Source organism: Zea mays, chromosome 2, assembly GCF_902167145.1.
Source record: "Zea mays cultivar B73 chromosome 2, Zm-B73-REFERENCE-NAM-5.0, whole genome shotgun sequence".
In the NCBI taxonomy this organism is placed as follows: Eukaryota; Viridiplantae; Streptophyta; class Magnoliopsida; order Poales; family Poaceae; genus Zea; species Zea mays.
The window spans coordinates 128,483,123-128,504,444 of record NC_050097.1 but is presented as its reverse complement, the minus strand read 5'-3'; the positions used below and the strand labels follow the sequence as shown (position 1 = coordinate 128,504,444).

General features: G+C 44.2%; 1 protein-coding gene across 1 annotated transcript; it reads left to right on the top strand.

Annotated features, from left to right (window-relative positions):
- Positions 1-11,257: 11,257 nt before the first annotated feature.
- Positions 11,258-12,556, top strand: LOC103646941 (uncharacterized). The gene has a single exon (XM_020549321.1). It carries the CDS (start codon positions 11,258-11,260, stop codon positions 12,554-12,556), a length of 1,299 nt encoding a protein of 432 aa, XP_020404910.1.
- Positions 12,557-21,322: the final 8,766 nt, after the last annotated feature.

Below are 21,322 nucleotides of genomic sequence, written 5' to 3'. Positions count from 1 at the left end.
ATTTTTTGGGCATAATATTGAGCTTCTCATTTTTCTTCCTTAGAAAGCGTCTTTCCCAAAGCATGTCAGATGATGTAATCAATACTCTCTTCCAAAGATTCGGGAGCAGGAGTGGCAACCTTTTCAGGCGAAGTTTGCTCTGAGGCTTTTTCTTCTGATGCTTTCTCTTCAATTTCCGAAGCACCAGCTTTGGCACTAGCTTGGCTTACTGCAGTTTCAATTTTGACCGGCTTTGTTTCAGCTTCGATTTGCATTTTTGAAGCCTTGACAATTTTCCCTGAAGAAGTAGAGCTTAAAGTTATTACTGATTCTAGCACATCTAGTACATTTGCCATCCTTCTTCTTTTGGGAGTTGCCGCAAGACCTTTTTGTGCCTTCGGCACTGTTACTTCTGCCGAAGGGCTTAAAACTTCTAACATTTTTGTTCCTTCGATTTTTGGCTCTTCAGCCTTATCAGTCTTCGACTCAGCTAGCTCGGCTGAGGGTACCTTCGGCATTACAACCGGATCTTCAGCCTTCTATGTAGGAGAAATGGGCTCCTTTGGTTTAGCAGCTGAAGAAGTCTCTCTGCCAAATTCAGGCACCACGGCTGGTTCAATATAACGCGACGATGGGTAAGGACTTTCAACTTTTTGCTCTTCGGCGCAGGCTCATCTGGAGTGGCTGAGGCAACAGTCCTGGCCGAAGCAGTAGTTTTCCTCTTCTTTCCCCGTCCCCGCAGCGGGTAGCAGTAGTCAGGGTAAACAAAACCAATGGCATCGAAAACTCTGTTCAATCTCTTTTTCCCCGGCCACTAAAGGATGCAGATAAGGCATTATCTTCTGCTTTGGAATACGGCCCAAGTAGTTCATCACTTGTAGCTTCGATACATTTTAGCCTGTCGTCATTTGGTTCATCAAATTTATCTCCGTACCTGAAGGTGTATTTCAGTCGAACCAGCTCACCTTCGACAGACTTGGTGACAGTCTCCTTCGGCATTTCCCAGTTCTCTACAAGTGGCCATACTCTGAAGGCTATATGCTCCTGGATTAAATCTCTTGTACCAATAAAAAAGCAGACAGTACCAAAAGCTTTTTGGCATGCTTCGACGGCTTTGTCAATCTTAACCTTTGGCCTTCGAAGGCCGAAGCGGGACCAAATAGGGTGCATAATAACTTCTTTAATATCTTCTCTTGCCTTCAAGTCATTCTTCACGTAAAACCATTCCTCTATCCAGGCTCCAGGCCACCTTTTTTGGTATGTTGGCACCAGATAGCTTGCGTTGGGGCGGGCAGTAAATCCATAACAACCAAAGTTATTGTGATATTGTTCCTTGCCTATGGCCTTCGTCTCATATGCAAGTTCATGCATGCTGCAGAAACATTTCGCACTTGGCTCCACTCCCTGGCTTCTCACAGCCCAGACAAAAATTTCCATTCTAATAATAGCTTCGGGGGTTATCTGATGAAGGAAGATCTGATAAATTTTCAACACTTCAACCACAAACCTGCTCAATGGAAACCGAAGCCCAGCTTTGAAGAAGCTTCGGTAGACCACAACTTCGTCTTCCTCAGGGGCAGGGACGTTGTTGTCTCCGCCAGCTCTCACAATAGACATATCCCAAAAGTATCTTCCTCTCATGCTCTCAAGGTGATTTTGTTTGATGGTCGATTTTCCAAAAATCGAATGACTTGGTCTCTAGGGCCGGTCCTGAGAATCTTCACCCCCACTTTCAGCATCATAACTATCATTGTCACCAGTATCTTCAGACAGGCCTTACAATATCTCTTTCGTAATCTTCTCTGTATTTGATTTTGCCATTGATTCTAAAAACCCAGCTATATAAGGGTTAGCAGCCTTCTTCTGCTCAAAGAGCTTCTCCTCTTCGGTGAGCTTCGTCTCAGCAGCAAATTTCTTGTCTTGAGACATCTTTTCTTCGGAAGACGAAAATGTGTCCTTCAAACCGAAGCTTAGAAAGCTTGAGAAACTAAGCAAGCGTTGGTGAGCAAGAGCTATAAAATTGAGCAAACAAAGCAAGTGGCACAAACAGCGTACCAAATGTGGTCAGGGTGAGTTCTTATTTATATGCTCGGCGCGCTCCAAATTGGAGGGTCCCCTCTGTCATTGACTGTTGCTATTCTAGCAAAGGGAAGGTGTTTTTTCGGACCTTCGGCTTAAGGCCTTCGTCCATGTCGCAGTCTGAATTCGTTATCCTAAACATATTAATACTGCGAGGGGCTACTGTTGGGGGCCTTTGTCCTCCGAAGGTCCTCAAAAACGTAATTTAACAATGTCTTCCAAGCATGGCTTATGGATAGGTACCTTCCGACTTAAGATAAAAGCATACACGATGGGAAGAGCATGATCATGACGAAGGTCACCGTTGCTCCGAAGCTACGCACAAGGGAGCTTCGGCTCAATCGCGGAAAAAGGAACCGACTTAAAGGGGAAAAGGCTATCTAGTCCTCATAGATTTTTCTATAAGTCAATAATAAATGTAAAGGACATGGATGTAATTTTTCTCATAGACTGCGTCCTGTGTCTATAAATAGATGAACAATACCCCCATACTGTTCATGCTATCTGGTATTCGCTTGTGCACAACGCTCGATTTTTTTGCCTTCTGTCAAGCCGAAGGTATAAATATAATTAAATATTGTATTTAAATACTCAAGTTTATATAATGAAGATATGTGAATGATGTTATATGATTATTCATGTTATCTTTCGTGTTTCATATGCTTCGTCTTTCATTAACGCACACCATGATCATGAAGGTACGTCCTTCATGACCTTCGTCCGAAGATCGTTATATCCTAAGGGAAATAATGCTTCGAAGCACGAAGGATATTAACATTTAATACTTTATGTTGCCTTGTTCTTGACTCATAGCATTTGAGAACAAGTCCCCAACAATTACATAGGGTCTTGTTCTAGCTTCCATTCTTTTGATATAAGCTTCATCATCCGAAGGACAATTGCCTTGCAGGAAAGATACAATCTTAGTCCTCCAATCTTTAGTGTGCACTAGCGAGATTGTAAGCACTGCTCGCTCCATAAGCTCGACTAAAGGTGCTTTTATTGTTTCAAAAAATACTTCTGAAGCTAATGGAAGCCCCTGTGCGCTGACTTGGCTAATAAGTCTGCATGTTCATTTTCTCCTCTTGGGATATTATTTATCGAGAAACCTTCAAAAGAGGCTTCCATCCTTCGGACTGTGTCCAAATACTTCTCGAGCTTAGGGTCTCTTGCTTTACTACTTTTATCAATGTGACCCGTAATAACTTGTGAGTCAGATTTGAGGATTGCCCTTCTTATTCCCATTGCCTTAAGCTTTCGAAGCCCCAAGATAAGGGCTTCATATTCTGCAATGTTATTTGTGCAGTTGAATTCCAGCCTTGCTCCGTAGCAGGTTCTGATCCTAGATGGTGAAATTAGAATGACAGTTGCTCCTGCACCGAAGGTTCCCCATGACCCATCACAAAACACTGTCCAAGCTTCATCATCTTTTATTCTTTCTTCATCCTGAGCCCCTGGCGTCCAGTCATCGATGAAATCTACTAATGCCTAAGACTGAATTGAAGATCTATGAACATAATCTATGGTGAATTCATTCAGCTCTGCAGCCCACTTCCCAACTCTTCCAGTGGCTTCTCGGTTTCTTATTATATCTTTGAGAGGCTAAGAAGAAGGTACTATGATATGATATGATTGGAAATAGTGCCGAAGCTTTCTGGAGGCCATTAATACAACATATAGTACATTCTCCAACTCTATGTAATTTTTATTTGATGGACCAAGTACTTCAAAGACGAAGTATACTGGCACTTGCCTCTTTGCTTGGCCATTTTGATTTTCTTGCACCAATGCTGCACTAACTGCAGCGTGAGAAGGAGCTACATACAACAGCAATGGGGCTTTTGACGAAGGTGGGGTTAAAGTTGTTAGCTCTATCAAGTACTGCTTCAGCTCTTCGAAAGCTTTTTGCCGAATTGGTCCCCATTGGAAGACTTTGGCTGACTTCAAAACTTTGAAGAATGGCAAGTTCCTTTCTGTCGATCTTGGAATAAATCTGTTCAATGAAGCCAGTCTTCTTGTCAGCCTTTGGGTGCCTTTTCTTGACTTTGGTGGCTCCATCCGAAGTATTGCTTCTATCTTGCTTGGGTTTGCCTCAATTCCCTTTGTTGACATGAGACACCCAAGAAACTTCCCTTTCTTCACCCCGAAAACACATTTTTCTGGGTTGAGCTTGAGATCTGCCTTTCTAAAATTGGCGAATGTTTCTTGTAGATCAGCTATGTGATTTTCTTGTTTAGTAATTTTGACTATGATATCATCAACATATGTTAGGACATTCCTAATTTGTGAGCAAAAGACTTTAGCAGTCATTCTGCTGAAGCTTCCTCTAGCATTCTTGACCCCCTTAGGCATCCAAAGGTAGCAGTAGGTCCCACTAGGGGTTATGAAGCTTGTCTTCTTGGGCTCGTCTTCTTTCTTCATCCAGATTTGATGATAGCCTGAATAGCAATCCAATAGACTCATGAGCTACGAAGTAGCTGCTGCATCCACAAGAGAATCTATTTTTGGCAATGGGAACTCATCCTTCGGACATGCCTTATTGAGATTTGTAAAATCAATGCACATTCTCAACTTTCCATTAGCTTTCTTCACCATCACAGTATTGGCCAGCCACTCTGGTTATGTTACTTCTCTGATTACACCGGCACTCAGAAGCCTTTTGACTTCGTTTCATGCACCTTCGGCTTTATCATCGGACATTTTCCGAAGCTTCTGCTTTCTTGGCCTGATAGACGGATCTACATTAAGTGAATGCTCGATAACATCCCTGTTAACACCACACAGATCATTGGCTGACCAAGCAAAGATATCCTTGTTGTTGAACAGAAACCTCAACAGAGTTCTTTCTTGTTCATCAAACAATTGAGATCCCAGCAATACCCTTTGCTCAACTATATCTCTGCATAAAAGCATGGGCTTCAATTGATCTGCTGAGGTAGCATTATCTCTTTTGTGCTTATACTATTGACGGGCTTCAGCTTCATCTATATTATGAATGGCCTTTGAATCTATCCAGTTCCCTTCGGCCCTTCTAGCAGCCTCTTGACTCCCATGCACAACTATGGGGCCTTGGTCTGATGGTGTCTTCATGCATAGATATGTTGGATGAAGTATTGCTTCGAAGGCATTTAATGTTCCTCGTCTAATGATTGCATTGTAAGGATACTCCATATTAACAATGTCAAAGACAACTTGCTCTGTCATTGTATTGTGAACATAGCCGAAGGTAATCGGCATTGTTATTTTGCCAAGTGCCACTATCTGCCTTCCTTTGAAGCCACATAGGGGATGTGTTGCATCATGTATCTTATCATCTTGCTCTTGCATCTGCCTGAAGACTTTTGCGAAGATGATATCTACTGCATTGCCTGTGTCCACAAGGACATTGTGAACCAGAAACCCTTTGATAACACAAGATATGACCATTGCATCATTATGGGGGTAGTTTTTGAGCTGAAGGTCCTCCTAAGAAAAGGTGATTGGAATGTGTGACCATTTGAATTTGATGAAGGGTTCTTGTACTCCAACATGTTGTACCCTTCTTTATGCCTCTTTTTTCTGCTTCTTATTAGCTGGCTCAGAACTTGAACCGCCCGTGATTGGGAGCACCAGCTTCGTAGATGAAGGTGTCGTGGCTTGAGCTCCTCGCGAAGCCATTGTCACTGTTGTGGTCGGAAGTGAGTTCAACAGAGGTGGACACCAATGTCGGTCACTTGTTCTCAAATGTTGTGAATCAAGAACAAGGCAACACAATTGTTAATTATTAGGGACCTTAGTCTTCTAAAGCATTATCTCCCTATGGATATAATGATCATCAGACGAAGGTCATGAAGGACATACCTTCATCATTTAATATGTAAACAAGAATGCAAAAGGGATGAAGACAATAACAGTATCTCATTAATTCATTCATATTTGCATTCTATAAAGCATGTATGAATATCAACAGAATTCATGTTACATTTATACCTTCGGCTTGTTTGAAGGTGAAGGCGCGAGAGAGTGATTACAATTCAGCGTGAATAGTACGATGTTACTATTCATCTATTTATAGGCACGAGACACAGCCCAAGTGAAATTACATTCATGACCCTCAACACTTATCTACAGACAACCCAAATTACTAAGGTCTATCTAGTCTTTTCTTCTTCTGCTTGATTTGAACTGAAGCTGATGGTAGTTTCGGCATTTGGCAATGTTGCTTCTATGCAAGGTCTTCGTCTTGAGAACCTTCGGTAGAGGAAGGGAGGTCTTCTGTATCATCTTGCCAAAGGTGTTTTTGTCTTGAGGACATTCGGTGGAGAAGAAGACCCCCAAAACCCTCTATTAACCCGCTCTAGTTGTCCGCTTTCTTTTGCACCCATCTTAGCTCCGAATCGAACTCTTGAGCTTCGTTAATTGCTCGATGGGGCTAGAAATCCATCGTGGACCGTGGGGGTGCAACCATTGGGTTACCTGTGGTGTGATGTACTCCACTATGTTGGTTACGACGTGGGATAGCCCGTGCACCAGAAGGCATGGGAATCCGAGCACCCATACCACTTACAGGGTCCTCCGGTGAACTCTCCGCCGTGGGGTCATGGCGGCGCCGTCGGCTGGTGGTCGTTGGGTGAGAAGAAGTATCGCGACCGTTGGATCGCAACCGACGGGTGGGATTGAATCGGCCGGATACCTCTTCGGTAGATTAAATCTGGACCATCGATCGAAAAATGAGCGACCGAGAATAGATCTAGGCACTTTAAGTTCTGGACCGCTGATCGTTCGTTGGGTGGCCCGAATCGTATACCTGTTCAGTATAAATAATTTTTAATCTGAGCTGTCAGAATATGATCGTATGGCGCTAGTGAATTCATGCCCCTTCGCCGTGTAACTTTGCTAAAGAGACCCTTCTTTATTTCAAAATCAACCCGCCATCCACCCGTGATGTAAGAACATTAAGCGATAGTCCCTGGAACTTACAATTTAGCCCCTAGTTTTGAATAAAAATACGCCCACAATCCTTCAGCACTTAGAATTTATAAAATTTTTTTGAAAATGATTTATAGTATAAAAATAATTCCAAAAACTTGTTTAATTCATATTTAATTCATCCTAGCTCCTTTTTGATCTATTCCAGTTGCATTAAATCCATAATAATATTGTTCATCTCCTGGTAACTTTATTTTTTATGAAACATAAATTAAAATTATGTACTTAATTTATTTTGTATCCAACTCCTAAATCTTTAGAAAATCATAACTTTATAATCGTAACTCCGAATTTAGTGGTTCTCGAACCCCACGATCTCGTAGCATCATGTATAACATTATTATGCAGTTTGTTCTTATGTTTGGTGTGATGTTAATTTTGCCTATACCATGTTTGCTTGTATTGCTACGAATAGCAGCGAAGGTACGAGTCACTTGAAGACCAAGTTGGTACCTGAGAATCTCGAGTCTCAGGCAAGTTGTGCCCTTGATCACTTTTCTTTACCTAATAATGTTCCTGATAATCACTGTGACATGCTCAGTTTAATTTGATGGGACCCAATCGGTTTCCCTAGCATTGTTTATCCCCTACCTTGCAAACAAAAGCACTATTGGGTAGTTTTGCTATTGCTCTACCTGGTTTTGGGAAATTAATGTTATATTATGGTTATGTTCGAGTTATACTATTGTTTTAATTATTGTTCATGACAAGATCATTGTGTTAATTGGAACATGGAGCGACCACCCGAGAAAACAGTGCTACCACAAGGGTGGTATGGGACTACCATTGCTGACTAATTAATAAAGTGTCACACCCGAATTTAAGGGATAAAGCCGGGTGTGTCTCATATGTGCGCCAAAGAAGAACAACACATATAATGATCAAGTGTATACAGATAAATGTCACATATATTATTACATAGCGGAAGTGTCTTACAAAAATAAATGATAACAATAAAGCGAACTAATAATTATTCCTTGGCGCCATAAAGCTTACTGGGAGACGCCACCTAGATTAGCTCGCACTCCTCGTTGTAGACCTCCTCCTAGGCTACCTGCTCTTCACCTATGGGGGGTTATATATCACAAGGGGGAGCTCACAAAAGATCATAGCTCAACAAGTTGTGGGGAATAATGTGCATGAACTTACGAAAGGTGGGAGTTCATGTGAAGTGTAAGGCTGATCAACAAATAATGGTTTGATAAAACCCGCTACGGATTTAGGAAGAAGGAAGCATAGGAATCCCCCGTCCGGAAAGCTAAACAGACAGTCCGACCCGAGAACCTCCCTATACTCTGTAGCGACGCCTCCCCGCTTGCCTCTTTCAGGTAAGGTAATCTCTCCCTAGCTTTCCTAATTACTTGGCCAAGGGTGTCCCATTCCTAATTACTTTTGGTAGCACTATTTTGCAGGGTGGTTCTCCATGTTCCAATTAAGACAACAATCTTATCATGAATAATAAATAATCAACAGTAATAATAAGGAATGATCATGCGTCAAATTTATCTTAACACCCAAAACCACATATAGCAATAGCAGGACTACCCAAAAGTTCAGTGGTGATCAAGGCATAAGGTAAAGTAGACTAGGGTGACCTAATGGGTCCCATAAAAATTAAGCCTAAACATACCAAAGTGATTATAGAGAACATTATTGGGTAAATAAAAGTGGTCAAGGGCACAACTTGCCTTCAATGAGCTCCTGCTTAGAATTTCCACCTGCTGGGTACCGGGTTCCTCGGTCACTTGCTCGTCTACTCGAAGCAATACAAACAAACATGGTATAGGAGAAATTAACATCACATCAAACATCATGACATAATGCACAATAATATTCTACGCATCACAACGAGATCATATGTTCGAGAATCACTAAATTCAGAGTTACGGTTAAAGAGTTATGATTTTCCGAAGTTTTAAGTGTTTGGTATGGAATAAACTACGTCGATAATTTAATCTATGTTTCATGATAAAACAGAGTTACCAAGTGATAAACAATATTAAAACAAAATTAATGCAACTGGAATGGTTCAAAAAGGAGTTAAAATGGTCAAGTTATGAATTTTCTAAACTCCTTTATATTTATTTTATACTCAAACTCATTTTCTCTATTTATTCTCATAATTAATTAACTTATGGACCTCAGGTACAAATATACCAAAGACTAGGGGCTATTTCAAAAATTCCTAGGACCTAAATTGAATATTTCCCCATACGCATATGACGACGGGTTTATATCGAGAATTGTCACGGGCTCTTTAGCAAAAGGTCGAGCCGAAGGGGTATGAAGTATTCCCAATCGTCGGATTAGAAGTCTACGACCATGATTATATTGACCCGAGATCAAACCGGTACGGAATAGGGGCCTCACGATCCAAGATCTATGACTAGGATTTAATGAATCACGGATCTAATCTCCGCCACTGGATTCTGAATCTATGGTCGCTGCACGCCTCGGCCGAATCTTTACCTAACTTCTAATCTCGGCCATCCAATGACGGATCTACGGCCGAGGTTGCGCACGAGTGAATCGTTACGCAAGATCAAATCAAGACCACCGGTTAGTTGATCAACGGCCAAAACACCATCACCCCTCAGACCTAATCAGAACCGTCCGCTGCGAATCGAACGATTCGCGATCTTCTTCCTCCTACGCCGGCCGGGCGTCGTGACTCCGAACACCACGTGGCGATGGATTCACCTGCGTAGGGCATCCTCGAGACGGACGACCCTGAAAACAAACCCTATCACGCAGACGATACAGGGCCCAAGGCGATCACGATAGGGGTACCATCATTGGCCCACAACGCGATGGGTTGAGGGGGAGCAATTCTAATTCCGACGAGCAATTCGTAAACGACCGATGCACTGCACGACCCCCTCATGCCATTAACAGAAGAGAGGAATAAGGCAAGGCAAGGGAGGTTTGTCTCACCGAGTGTAGAGGCGAGAATGGCGTTGAACACGACGGGCGGGGGACCGCCTTCCCAGAACGCTGATGAGAAATTGGGTGTCAGGTACCAGGCCCATATGGTATTTGCCGGCCCAGTTAGCTAACAATACATAAAGACCAGCAACAATTGAAGAGGGGTTATACAGAAACAATAGAATCGTTCTTCTTCTTCTTCGTCAAGTATCGTAGCTCTCTACTGATGTCTTTGTCTTAGTTCTATACTGCTGTCTTCCTCATCCATTTTCGCTTCCTCTGTTGTAACTACTACTAGTTCTTAGTTGAATCAATACATATCGTCAGTAGGTCACTAACAATTGGTATCAAAGACTGTTGATCTCTGGGAAAACTCGCTATGCTACCCACCTTCCGTTGAGCCGTGCAACCATGACGGGTGCTGCCAATTCCAGTCTGGCGGGGGCGATGGAGGCGTAGTCACAGGCGTTGGCGACTCAAACTTGCTTGCTTCAACACATCTGCGATCTCTTTGATGCTCAGGATCACCATTGGGCAGTGCTTGAACGGACAGTGTCCAACGATGTCACCCCCATAGACCCCAACGAGGTGCTCGACAACCACCGCGTCGGCGAGCTCATCGCCACCTTCACGTCTGCGGCCGATGTTGCCTTCTCCAGCACCGCCGACGTCGAGTGTGGCGTGGTCCATAGCTACGCGGCTACTAACATCGAGATCGACGTCGTGGAGGCTGCTGCGGCAACTCGCGTCGACGCGCTGGAGTCGTGGCGTCCGTGAGTCGACTCCCACGCATCGGTCGACCTCTTCGACAGCGGCGATGACCCCCAATGAGCTGCGCTACGAGGAGCCCGTCACCGCCGACAACTAGGGTGGACTCTTCGATGGCGATGGTGCTGCCAACGCGGAGATCGCCGACGACTGGGACAAACCCTCCACCGCTTCCACCGACGAGCCCAACCTCGTCCACGTGCTCCGCCACGGCCCTCCGCGGCTCGTCGAGAGCCGCCTCCATGCACTCCGCGTGGCGCAGGAGCTGGGTGCCCGTCCACGTGCTGGTGGGCGAGCTCGTGTGCTTACGAGAGAAGATGATGGCGACCACCATCCCCATGACCTCGGGCTCGGTCGTGCCGCGCTCGTCCCTGTACCTGGCCTCCATCAGGCTCTGCAGCACGTCGTCGTCCCCGGCTCGGATGGAGGAGCGCCTGCGCGACCGGACGTCCTCGGCGAAGATACTCTCTTTGATGGCACTGACGTCACCAAGCTGCCTACCACCTGTTCGACTTCGGGGCTCACAGCCGAACTCGCCATGGCGCACTACGGCTCGCATCTACCCAGTGATAAGGGAGGTTCTATCGCGTCGTGGCAGCCGGCGCCGTCGCTGGCGCTCGCGTGCCAGCAGGCGTCCTCCGCGCGCGGCACGCCGACCATGGCCAGCATGGGGAAGATGAGCGTTGGGGACCTCACGGAGTCTGACCTCAAGGGGAAGCGCGTCTTCGTGTGCGTCGAGATCCACGAGCCACCCGACGAGAACCAGAACAGCACCAACGACATCCTCTCCACCTTGTGCGACACTGCCATGCATGTCGTGAAGCGTTGTCAACGCCTGTTTCCGCTCGTGGACTCGACCGGCGCGTTCGACGCGGCCGTGGCGGCGCGGGTAGCCCAGATGGCTGTGCCGTTGCCAGCCAGGAACGCAACGCCCATAGGCTCCTCACCAGAGAGCACGTCGTGCTGGTTCCCGTGTGACAACAAGAGCAGCAAGCAGCTGCAGCTGCAGCGTGGCGGGCCATCGTTGGCCGAGCGACAACAGCCAAGAGCGATGCTAGCGTGCCGAGCGATCACGAAAAGGGTGAAGCAGCCCAAAGAAGAGGAGCAGGTGGCATCAGTGCCAGAGGCGGCGGTCGTCGCCGACGTCGAGGGCAAGGAAGAGTACAACTCGGTGGCGAGGTTGACCGGGGTGAACTGCCGTTCTGATTTCATCATCTGGAGGAGTCTGTTCAACACGTGCTGCAGGCTGTGCAAGTTGTTCACCTGCCAGGAGCTCAAGCTCACAGATAGCCAGTCTGCATTGATCTTGATTGATGCTCAAGTGGTGTTTGAGGAAATGCAGCAAAGTGCTACCTCGGTTGGTGCCCCGCAGGATGCCTTCAACATGTTCTGCAACAAGACTAGTTCTAGCAAGCAGGTGGCCAGAGCCATCTTTGTCAACCCTGAGCATGATCTGTACCCCAAGATCTTCCACCTAGAGCATCTCATCTCAGGGAAGGAGGACACAACTAACAACTTCTCTCGTGGCTACTACACTATTGGAAAGGGAATGGTGCTGGTAGCTAACAACTTTGGTGACGACCTCCTTGCTCGCCGCAGTGAGATCAAGCAACCATGGCCTCCACCTCAGGAGTTGGCGTGCTTGGGTTTGAATATCATGGTTGTCTCTGTGTTCCTTGCTGCCAGTGACCTACATGCAGTGACATACATATATGCCCAGTCTTTGTTTGGGATCCCGGTGGTGTTGCGAACAGCAGCTTGGGGGCAAGCTGCATCTCAAGGAGAGAGAAATGTCAGGTACCAGGCCCATATGGTATTTGCCGGCCCAGTTAGCTGACAATACATAAGGAACAACAACAATTGAAGAGGGGTTATGCAGAAACAATAGAATCGTTCTTCTTCTTCTTCCTCAAGTATCGTAGCTCTTTACTGATGTCTTTGTCTTAGTTCTATACTGCTGTCTTCCTCATCTATTTCCGCTTCCTCTGCTGTAACTGCTACTAGTTCTTAGTTGAATCAATACATATCGTTAGTAGGTCGCTGACATTGGGTAGCCGCACACCGGTCGTGTGCGAGGCAACACTCACCAACACGATTCCTGGTGTCACACGAATCCCCACAGCCAGCAGCAGCGACTCGGGTGGTGCAGGTCAGCGGTAATCGCAGGGGCGTCAGTGCGGCGACACGAGCACCAATTTATGGTTATGGCACACTGAGTTTTTGGTGTATTTTGTGATGAGAAGAGGGGATGGGAGAAGGGGGTCGCGAGGCCATGGAGTCTTTTATGCCTGCTCAGGACAACCACCCCGCCTGGAGATTTGGCTAGCAAATCCGCGGTGGCGAGCGACGTATCCTCAACAACCCCATTTACGCGGAGATGGTCAACATGACAACCGTGACCCACCAGCCAGAGGTGCAGAGCTACGGCGCGGGCGCGGAGCTTTCCAGCTGGCAAGCAGACCCCACATGTCGGCGAGCACTGAGAGATGAGCGCTCGCGCGGGGGAATGACTGGTGGGGCCCAGGTGTCGGTGCCCACCTTTCCCCGGCCACGGCACTGTGACAGGGAGAAGTTGGGCCGGCCACGGTTTTTGGCCAAGCACTGTTTGCCCGTTTTTCCTTTATTGTTTTCTTTTCCAATTTCCAATTGTTCAAACTAAATTCAAATATTCAAACTGAATTCAAATCCCTGTTTTGAACTTCATATTTCCAATTAGGTTAAACCTTATTTTCGTCATTAATATATTTTTATTACTATTATTATTATTATTATTAAATGCACAAACCAATAAACTCCAACATGATGCACTATTTTTTTATTTAATGTAGTTGTTAGTAGTCAATGTGACCCCATGATTTGAGTATGCAAAAATGAGGAAAACTGTAACACCCCGGGATCCTCAAACACCCAGAATGCTACTAAACTACACATCTAACATTCATATATAAAATTTTGATAGCATCCCCTTTGAAAATTACATAAATGGGGAAGCAACAAAATATAAATAGATATCATGATAAGAGAACATAATAGACATTAATAATCTGCTAGCAATGGAAAGACAACCATAACGGCATGAACTAAATCAACCAGTGCGCACAACTAGTTAGAAACAACATCCTTTGACAAGAAGTTTCTAATTAAATCATGACTGCGCCTAAGCAGCGTTATTATGAGAGTGAAGGTGGATGTGCTGCTACTTTCCACTTCCCTTGATGAGCAACAAGCACCTGCATTGAGTAATGCAAGAGTGAGATGAAACATCTCAGCAAGCGAATTGTTTTGACAAGATATTTAAACCACAAATTGAATTAATTAACATTTTAAAAGAATCACAATCAAGATCAGAAATTCTTGTAGATATAGAACTCAGTAGTCTCAATATAACCAATACCATCTCATTTCCTTAAACAACCACAATAGTTTGTATAACACTTCCCTGCGTCAACAATACCTGCAAATATCACTTCAATGTATGCATACGAACACAAAGTGTAGGTACTCTGTCTTCATACCTCTGAGGGTATAAAACCACATCATATGCAAATATCACTTCAATGAATGCATATGAATGCAATGCATATGTCCTCTGCCTTCATACCTCTAAGGGTATGAAGCCGCATCGTACCCCTCATCGGGCAACGTACGATGCTAAGTTGTACCGGTACGGTCGGACCATAGGTCACGACCCAACTTCAGATGCAAGTGAATCATGCAATGTATAAGGCATGCTGCATTTATCAATATACTTCACTTCCTTCACATACAATACAACCTCAAATAATACTTCATTTACCTTCAGATACAATACCAACCTCAAATAATACTTCATTTACCTTCAGGGATGTGAATTAATCTCATGAGTCATACTCGAATCATAATCATCATCAATATATGATTGAACATCAGTATAATGCAAGCAAGTAAAGCATCACCATAGAGTCCAATTATGAAAGAATCCAATACTTCTGAATATTAGAGTGTAGGCAATAGAAATAACATGTCAGAACAGAAGCAACCACCGCTACATTCACTTGCCTTCATTGAAGAAGAAAAATGTACTAGGCATGATCTGGAGTGTAGCCACCTGCTAGCGGGCATAAAACTTAGTACAAATATTTCACAAACATTTGCCAACAATCAACAAATCGATCCTACACCTGAAACCAAGACCTAGTGGAAAACCTCCCACTCTGAACCACATGCCATACAACAGCAATGTTGTTTGTTAATTTTGTATCTTTAAAATTATAAGAGTAGTGATATCAAACAAATACTCCATGAGTATCTACACAAAATATTCTACAACTTCGGTATTCGATGGATAATTAAATTCTGTCATCTATAAGTTCTAAAACATCTAACAAAATAACTGACTGAATCTGTTTTAGACAGCAGCATAGTTAACTTTCAAAATTCGATATCTCACAAACTACTCAACCAAAAATCATGAAATTCTGCTGCAAGTAAGAACTTTTATCCCTCTACAAAAGTCTCCATAGCTGGGAGAGCCAATTCGGCCATTTACTTGATAAAACCTACCAGTGAACAGACCCACTCATTTCTGTCAGGCTAACAGAAACAGCCACAGTAAAACAAACATAACTGGAGTTTCATAATTCATATGAATGCACTCTTTAACAATCTGGAAAGCTTATGAAATTATCTACATCTTTTCTTACAAACACAAGGTTTAATTCTGTTGATAAAGATGCCTAAATCTTAAGAGAACAGATTCTGCACAGAATTAAGAGACTGAAAAACTGCTATAATCAAACTGCAATAACTCTCTGATCTGATGTCCGATTGAGGTGTTCTTCGCGGCCACGGAAAGATCTACAAATTATCTACGACTTATATATAGACTTTTTTTATTTTTTTGAGGCCTCTAAGACCACGGAAAACTGGGATTAACAGAAACTGTCGAATCTGCCATTCTGCAGAAAACTAAATTCGAGATCAAAACCTAACCCCACATCTAATCCAACCTCTAATACTTTAATTCCCATGATCCACAACCTCCAAAAGCACATAATTACAGGGAGGAACAAGGATATCATCCATACCTAGGGTTTCCCCAAGAAATTCTGCAAGAAGAGATGGGGAAGAACATCTCCTTGATCCTCTCTTCCCCTTCAACTCAATGTGCTCCTCCTCTTCTCGATCCTTGCTGCGCGGGGGGAGATCTAGAGGGAGGAGGAAGCCATGGAGAGGGGCTGCCATGGGAGGAGAGGACAGCCAGCCCAAGGGAAAATGAGAGAGGGGTGGCCAAGTGTGGGAGGGGGGGGGGGGAAAGGGGTGGCGGCCAAGTAGGGGCAAAAGGGGGAAAAGGCCACCACTAGGGTTTTCTTTGTGGGAGAAAAGAAGCGACGCCACAGATGACTCCGACTTAGCATCCAACGGCCCACAACCCTTTTCCCACATCCACGCACCGAAGATCAACCTTTGGCAACATTTTTTTGGGACATTACAAAAACAAAACAAGTAGTCAAATAAACCTTTTATAATTCCAAATTCTTATACATTTTATAAATCCAATTACTTGGGTATTACAAATCCTACCCCCTTAAAAATAATCTCGACCTCGAGATTAAGAGGAACTAGGGAAGAGGTGGGGAAATTCTATTCGTAGCTCTTCTTCTCTCTCCCAAGTAGCTTCATCTTCACCATGATGACTCCATTGCATTTTGCACATTTTTATCACTTTATTTCTTGTAACACGAGTCAAAGTGTCAAGGATTTTGATGGGATACTCAGTGTAGGTTAGATCACCATGCGCACTAAGTTCTTCCATAGGCAATTGTTCTTCTGGGACACGAAGACACTTCTTGAGTTGAGATACGTGGAATACATCGTGTACATCAGACAACTTATCTGGTAGCTCAAGCTGGTAGGCCATTTCCCCAACTCGCTTAAGGATTTTGAAGGGTCCAATAAAGCGAGGGGATAACTTGCCTTTAACATTAAATCTCCTCATACCCTGGATTGGTGACACCTTTAAGTATACGTGATCACCCTCTTCGAATTCCAGTGGTCTCCTTCGGATATCAGCATAGCTCTTCTATCGAGTCTGTGCTATCCTCAAGTTCTCCCGGATCATACAAACTTGTTATTCTGCCTCTTGAATAACTTCAGGCCCAAAAAACTTCCTTTCACTAGTTTGATCCCAATACAGAGGGGTTCTAGACTTTCTGCCATATAAAGCTTCAAATGGAGACATCTTGAGACTGGCCTGATAGCTGTTGTTGTAAGATAACTCTACGTATGGTAGACTCTTGTCCCAACTGCCTCCATGTATAAGGTCGTAAGCTCTTAACATATCCTCCAGTACCTAGTTGGTCCTCTCAGTCTGGCCATCAGTTTGGGGATGATAGGTCGAGCTGAAATTCAACTTTGTGTCTAGGCTCTCATGTAACTTCTGCCAGAACCGAGATGTGAACTGGGATCCTCGGTCAGACACGACCTTCTTAGGTACTCCGTGTAGACAAACTATTCGTGCCATATACAACTCGGCTAGCTTGTCCCCCGTGTAATTAGTCTTCACAGGAATGAAGTGAGCAACTTTGGTTAGTTTGTCCACGATCACCCAAATAGAGTCGTACCCTGCAGAAGTGCGGGGTAGACCAACGATGAAGTCCAAACCAATTTCTTCCCACTTCCACTCGGGTATCTTTAGCGGGTGAAGTAATCCAGCTGGCCTCTGATGTTCAGCTTTGTCTCTTTGACATACATCACATACAGCCACATGTGCAACTACATCCCTTTTCAGCCCCTACCACCAGTACTTCTGCTTTAGATCTTGATACATCTTGGTGCTACCAGGATGAATAGAATAGTCTGAGTCATGGGCTTCTTTCAGTGTGGTCTCACAGAGGTTGTCAATCTCAGGAACCCATATCTTGTTCTTGAACCATATTGTGCCTAGTTCATCCTCCATGAAGTCTGGACCCCTGCCTTCTGCGATCAGATCTTTGATTTCTTGGATTTTAGCATCACCGATCTGACCCTTGCGTATTTCTTGCTTTAAGGTAGGTTCCACTTCTATGGTGATTCCTTCAGCATGTGAAACTATTCCCAAGATGAGCCTTTCAAAGTCTACAACTAACTCATTAGGTAATTGGGTGACTATAGCTGCATGAACATGTTCTTTCTGACTTAAGGCATCCGCAACCAGATTCGCCTTGCCCGGATGATAGTGGATCTCCATGTCATAATATTTAATAAGCTCCAACCAACGGTGTTGCCTAAGGTTGAGGTCTTTCTAAGTGAAGATATACTTTAAGCTCTTATGATCAGTATAAACTTGGCACTTGGTCCCCATTACATAATGCCTCCAAATCTTGAGAGTGTGCACTACGGCTGCTAGTTCTAAGTCATGAGTGGGGAAGTTCAGCTCATGTTTTCGCAACTGGCGAGACACGTAGGCAATGACATGTCCTTCTTGCATAAGAACACATCCCAAGCCCTGGCGGCATGCGTCACAATATATGTCAAATCCCTTTTGCAGATCTAGCATAATCAACATTGGGGGTGACATCAATTTAAACCTCAGTTGATTGAAACTCTCTTGGCATTCATGAGTCCACTTAAACTCTTTCCCCTTTTCCAATAGTGAGGTCATAGGCTTCGCTATCTTGGAGAATCCCTCAATGAAACACCGGTAATAACCCGCGATTCCTAGGAAACTCCGGGCCTTCTTGACTAAACTCGGTATCTTCCATCCTACTATCTCCCTTACTTTAACCGGATCCACTGAGATTCCACCATTGGAGATGATATGCCCAAGGAATGGTACTTCATCAAGCCAAAACTCACACTTGCTAAACTTGGCATAGAGTTGATTATCCCTCAGCTTCTGTAGTACCAATCGCAGATGTTCCTCATGATCACTATCATTCTTGGAATAAATCAGAATGTCATTGATGAATACCACGCCGAACTTATCAAGATACTCCATGAACAACTTGTTCATCAGATTCATGAAGTCGGCTGGTGCATTGGTTAGGCCAAACGACATGACAGTGAACTCATATAAACCATATCAGGTAGATAAACCGTCTTAGGAATATCAGATGGCCTAATCTTCATTTGATGATAACCCGATCTGAAATCAATCTTAGAGAATACCCTGGCACCTCTCTTTTGATCAAACAAATCTTCAATACAAGGTACGGGATACTTATTTTTAATTGTTACATCATTAAGTGATCTGTAATCAACACACATCCTTTGTGAACCATCCTTCTTCTATACAAACAGAACTGGTGCTCCCCAAGGTGAGGAACTCAGACGAATGTACCCCACCTCCTGTAACTCCGTTAGTTGTTTCTTAAGTTCTTTTAATTCTTCCATTGACATTCTGTATGGCCTTTAGATATAGGAGCAGTTCCAGGTAAGAGATCAATAACAAACTCAACTTCCCTATCCGGTGGCATTCCGGTAACTCCTCTGGAAAGACATCTGGGAATTCTCTAACAATTTTGATATGATCTCCCACAAATTTACCGTTGATCATGTATACAACAGGTGTGTTAGATGTGGGTGGTGCAACTATGACTTCAAATCTATCCCCATTAGGACTAGAAAGTTCTATTGTTCCCCTAGCACAATGTATTACTATATTCCACTGTTTTAACCAGTTCATGCCAAGGATTAAGTCTATTGTACTCTCTTCTAGCACTATAAGCATAGCCCAAAACTTTCTTCCCAAAATTGTTACTTATATGTTGCCTCACAAGCCCCTTTAGGTGTAATGACTATCATAGGTCTATGCAGGGCAAGGTAAGGTAGACTATTTGCATGAACGTAAGGAACAGATATGAATGAATGAGAAGCTCCTGAATAAAAAAGTATATTAGCTGGCACGAAATTAATGAAGAACGTACCAATGATGATGTTAGGACCATCCTCAGTAGCTTCAACATTGATTTGATTAACCCTGGCGATGCTATAACCACGGTTGCTGCCTAGAGTCAGGGTCTGCTTGCCCTAAGAATTACCATGAGCCGGTTTGTTTTGGTTCCTCTTCGGACATACATTAGCATAGTGACCAACCTCACCACACTTGAAGCATGTGGTGCATGTAGCAGTGCCCTGGCCAGCAGGTCTCGCCGGGGTGCCAGTGGGGGCAGCCTGACGAGTATGCGGAGTCTATGGTGTTTCATGTGGTGTCTGCTGAGTAGGTCGTTGGTAAGACTGTTGCCCTCCTCTAGGATGAGCTAGTGTACCCTAGGGTGGAACATAGCGAGGGTGGACACTACTGCTCCCCTGTCCATGGGTGATAGCCTTCCTCTTCATCTTGCCCAGCTGAACATATTTGTGTTCAACAGCTATAGCCTTGTCTAGAAGCCTCTAGAAAGATGGGAAGGTGTGGGATACCAGCTGGTACTGGAGTGGCCCAATGAGTCCCTCCATGAACTGCTCCTGCTTCCGTTTGTCATCAGCAACCTCCTCTAGAGCATACGTTGACAGCTGAATGAATTTATCACGGTATTCACTAACTGTCATGTTGCCTTGCTTAAGTGACAAGAATTCCTTCTTCTTAATTTTCATCAAGCCTGCATGAATATGATAGTTCCTGAATTGTGTAGAGAATTATGCTAAGGTGATAGTATTAGCAGCAACATGGGAAGCACAGTAGGAGTCCCACCAGTCGGCAGTGGGGCCAGTGAGGCAACTCGATGCGTAAAGAACCTTCTCCCGATCAGTACATTGAGCAATGTTGAGCATTTTATCCACTGTCTTCAGCTAGTCATCTGCCTGAAGAGGATCTGGAGAGTTGGAGAATGTTGGTGGCTTGTGACTCATGAACTCCTGGTGCTTGTCCTAGGGTGGAGCTGCTGCTAGTGGTGGTAGTAGTGGTGGTTGTTGCTGCCGTTCCAGTCGTTCTTGTCTCATCTCCTGTCGCATTTCCTGCCGCTCCTGGTGCATCTCCTGACGTTCTTGCCGCATCTAAGCTTGCATTTCCGTCATGGTGTTTGCCATTTGCTGCAGCAGCTGCATCTGAGTGGCAGCAACGGGATCTGTACCAGCCGGTGGAGGGTTTGGTGGAGGATTCATCTCTAGTTGTGGTTGGTTAACAATTCTCGTGTGACGGTTGTTGGCAGGTAGGTCGATACCACCTCCCTTCCAGGTATTGACCATCTAGGTTAGAAACACATGGTAAGATAGAATTGCAGATAAGACGAGTAATTATGAGACATGATCTTTTAGGGTCTTATTAGCTCAATAATTAGTGTGTCTTACTATCTTTTGTGGTACATGCTAGAATGCCCCGCTATACTATTTCAGTCAATCAAAGAAGCAAATCAAGCTTTTATCATCAGAACAAACAACCAAACACTTTTAGATAGAGAAAATATATTTTACCTTTTTTTGTCTTAGGACTCCTATCTCTTTAGGGAGTTTAGATGTAGGATTCCAAGGTGAAATCCTTCTTGTCTTTTTAGAGTAGAAAAGATAAGAATAGTCAGTGTAGAACAACCAAAGGTGTGACACCCCAGGTGTCTATTTCGTGTTACGTCGGGAGATTTATCCCAATCTCGGATGCTTAGTAAAAATTTCTATTTTTCGCTCGCCTCTATCTCCTTTTATCAGGTTACTT

What these genes read in the sequence shown, in the direction of transcription:
- LOC103646941 (XM_020549321.1), top strand. Translation starts at nt 11,258, where the DNA reads ATGGCGCACTACGGCTCGCATCTACCCAGTGATAAGGGAGGTTCTATC.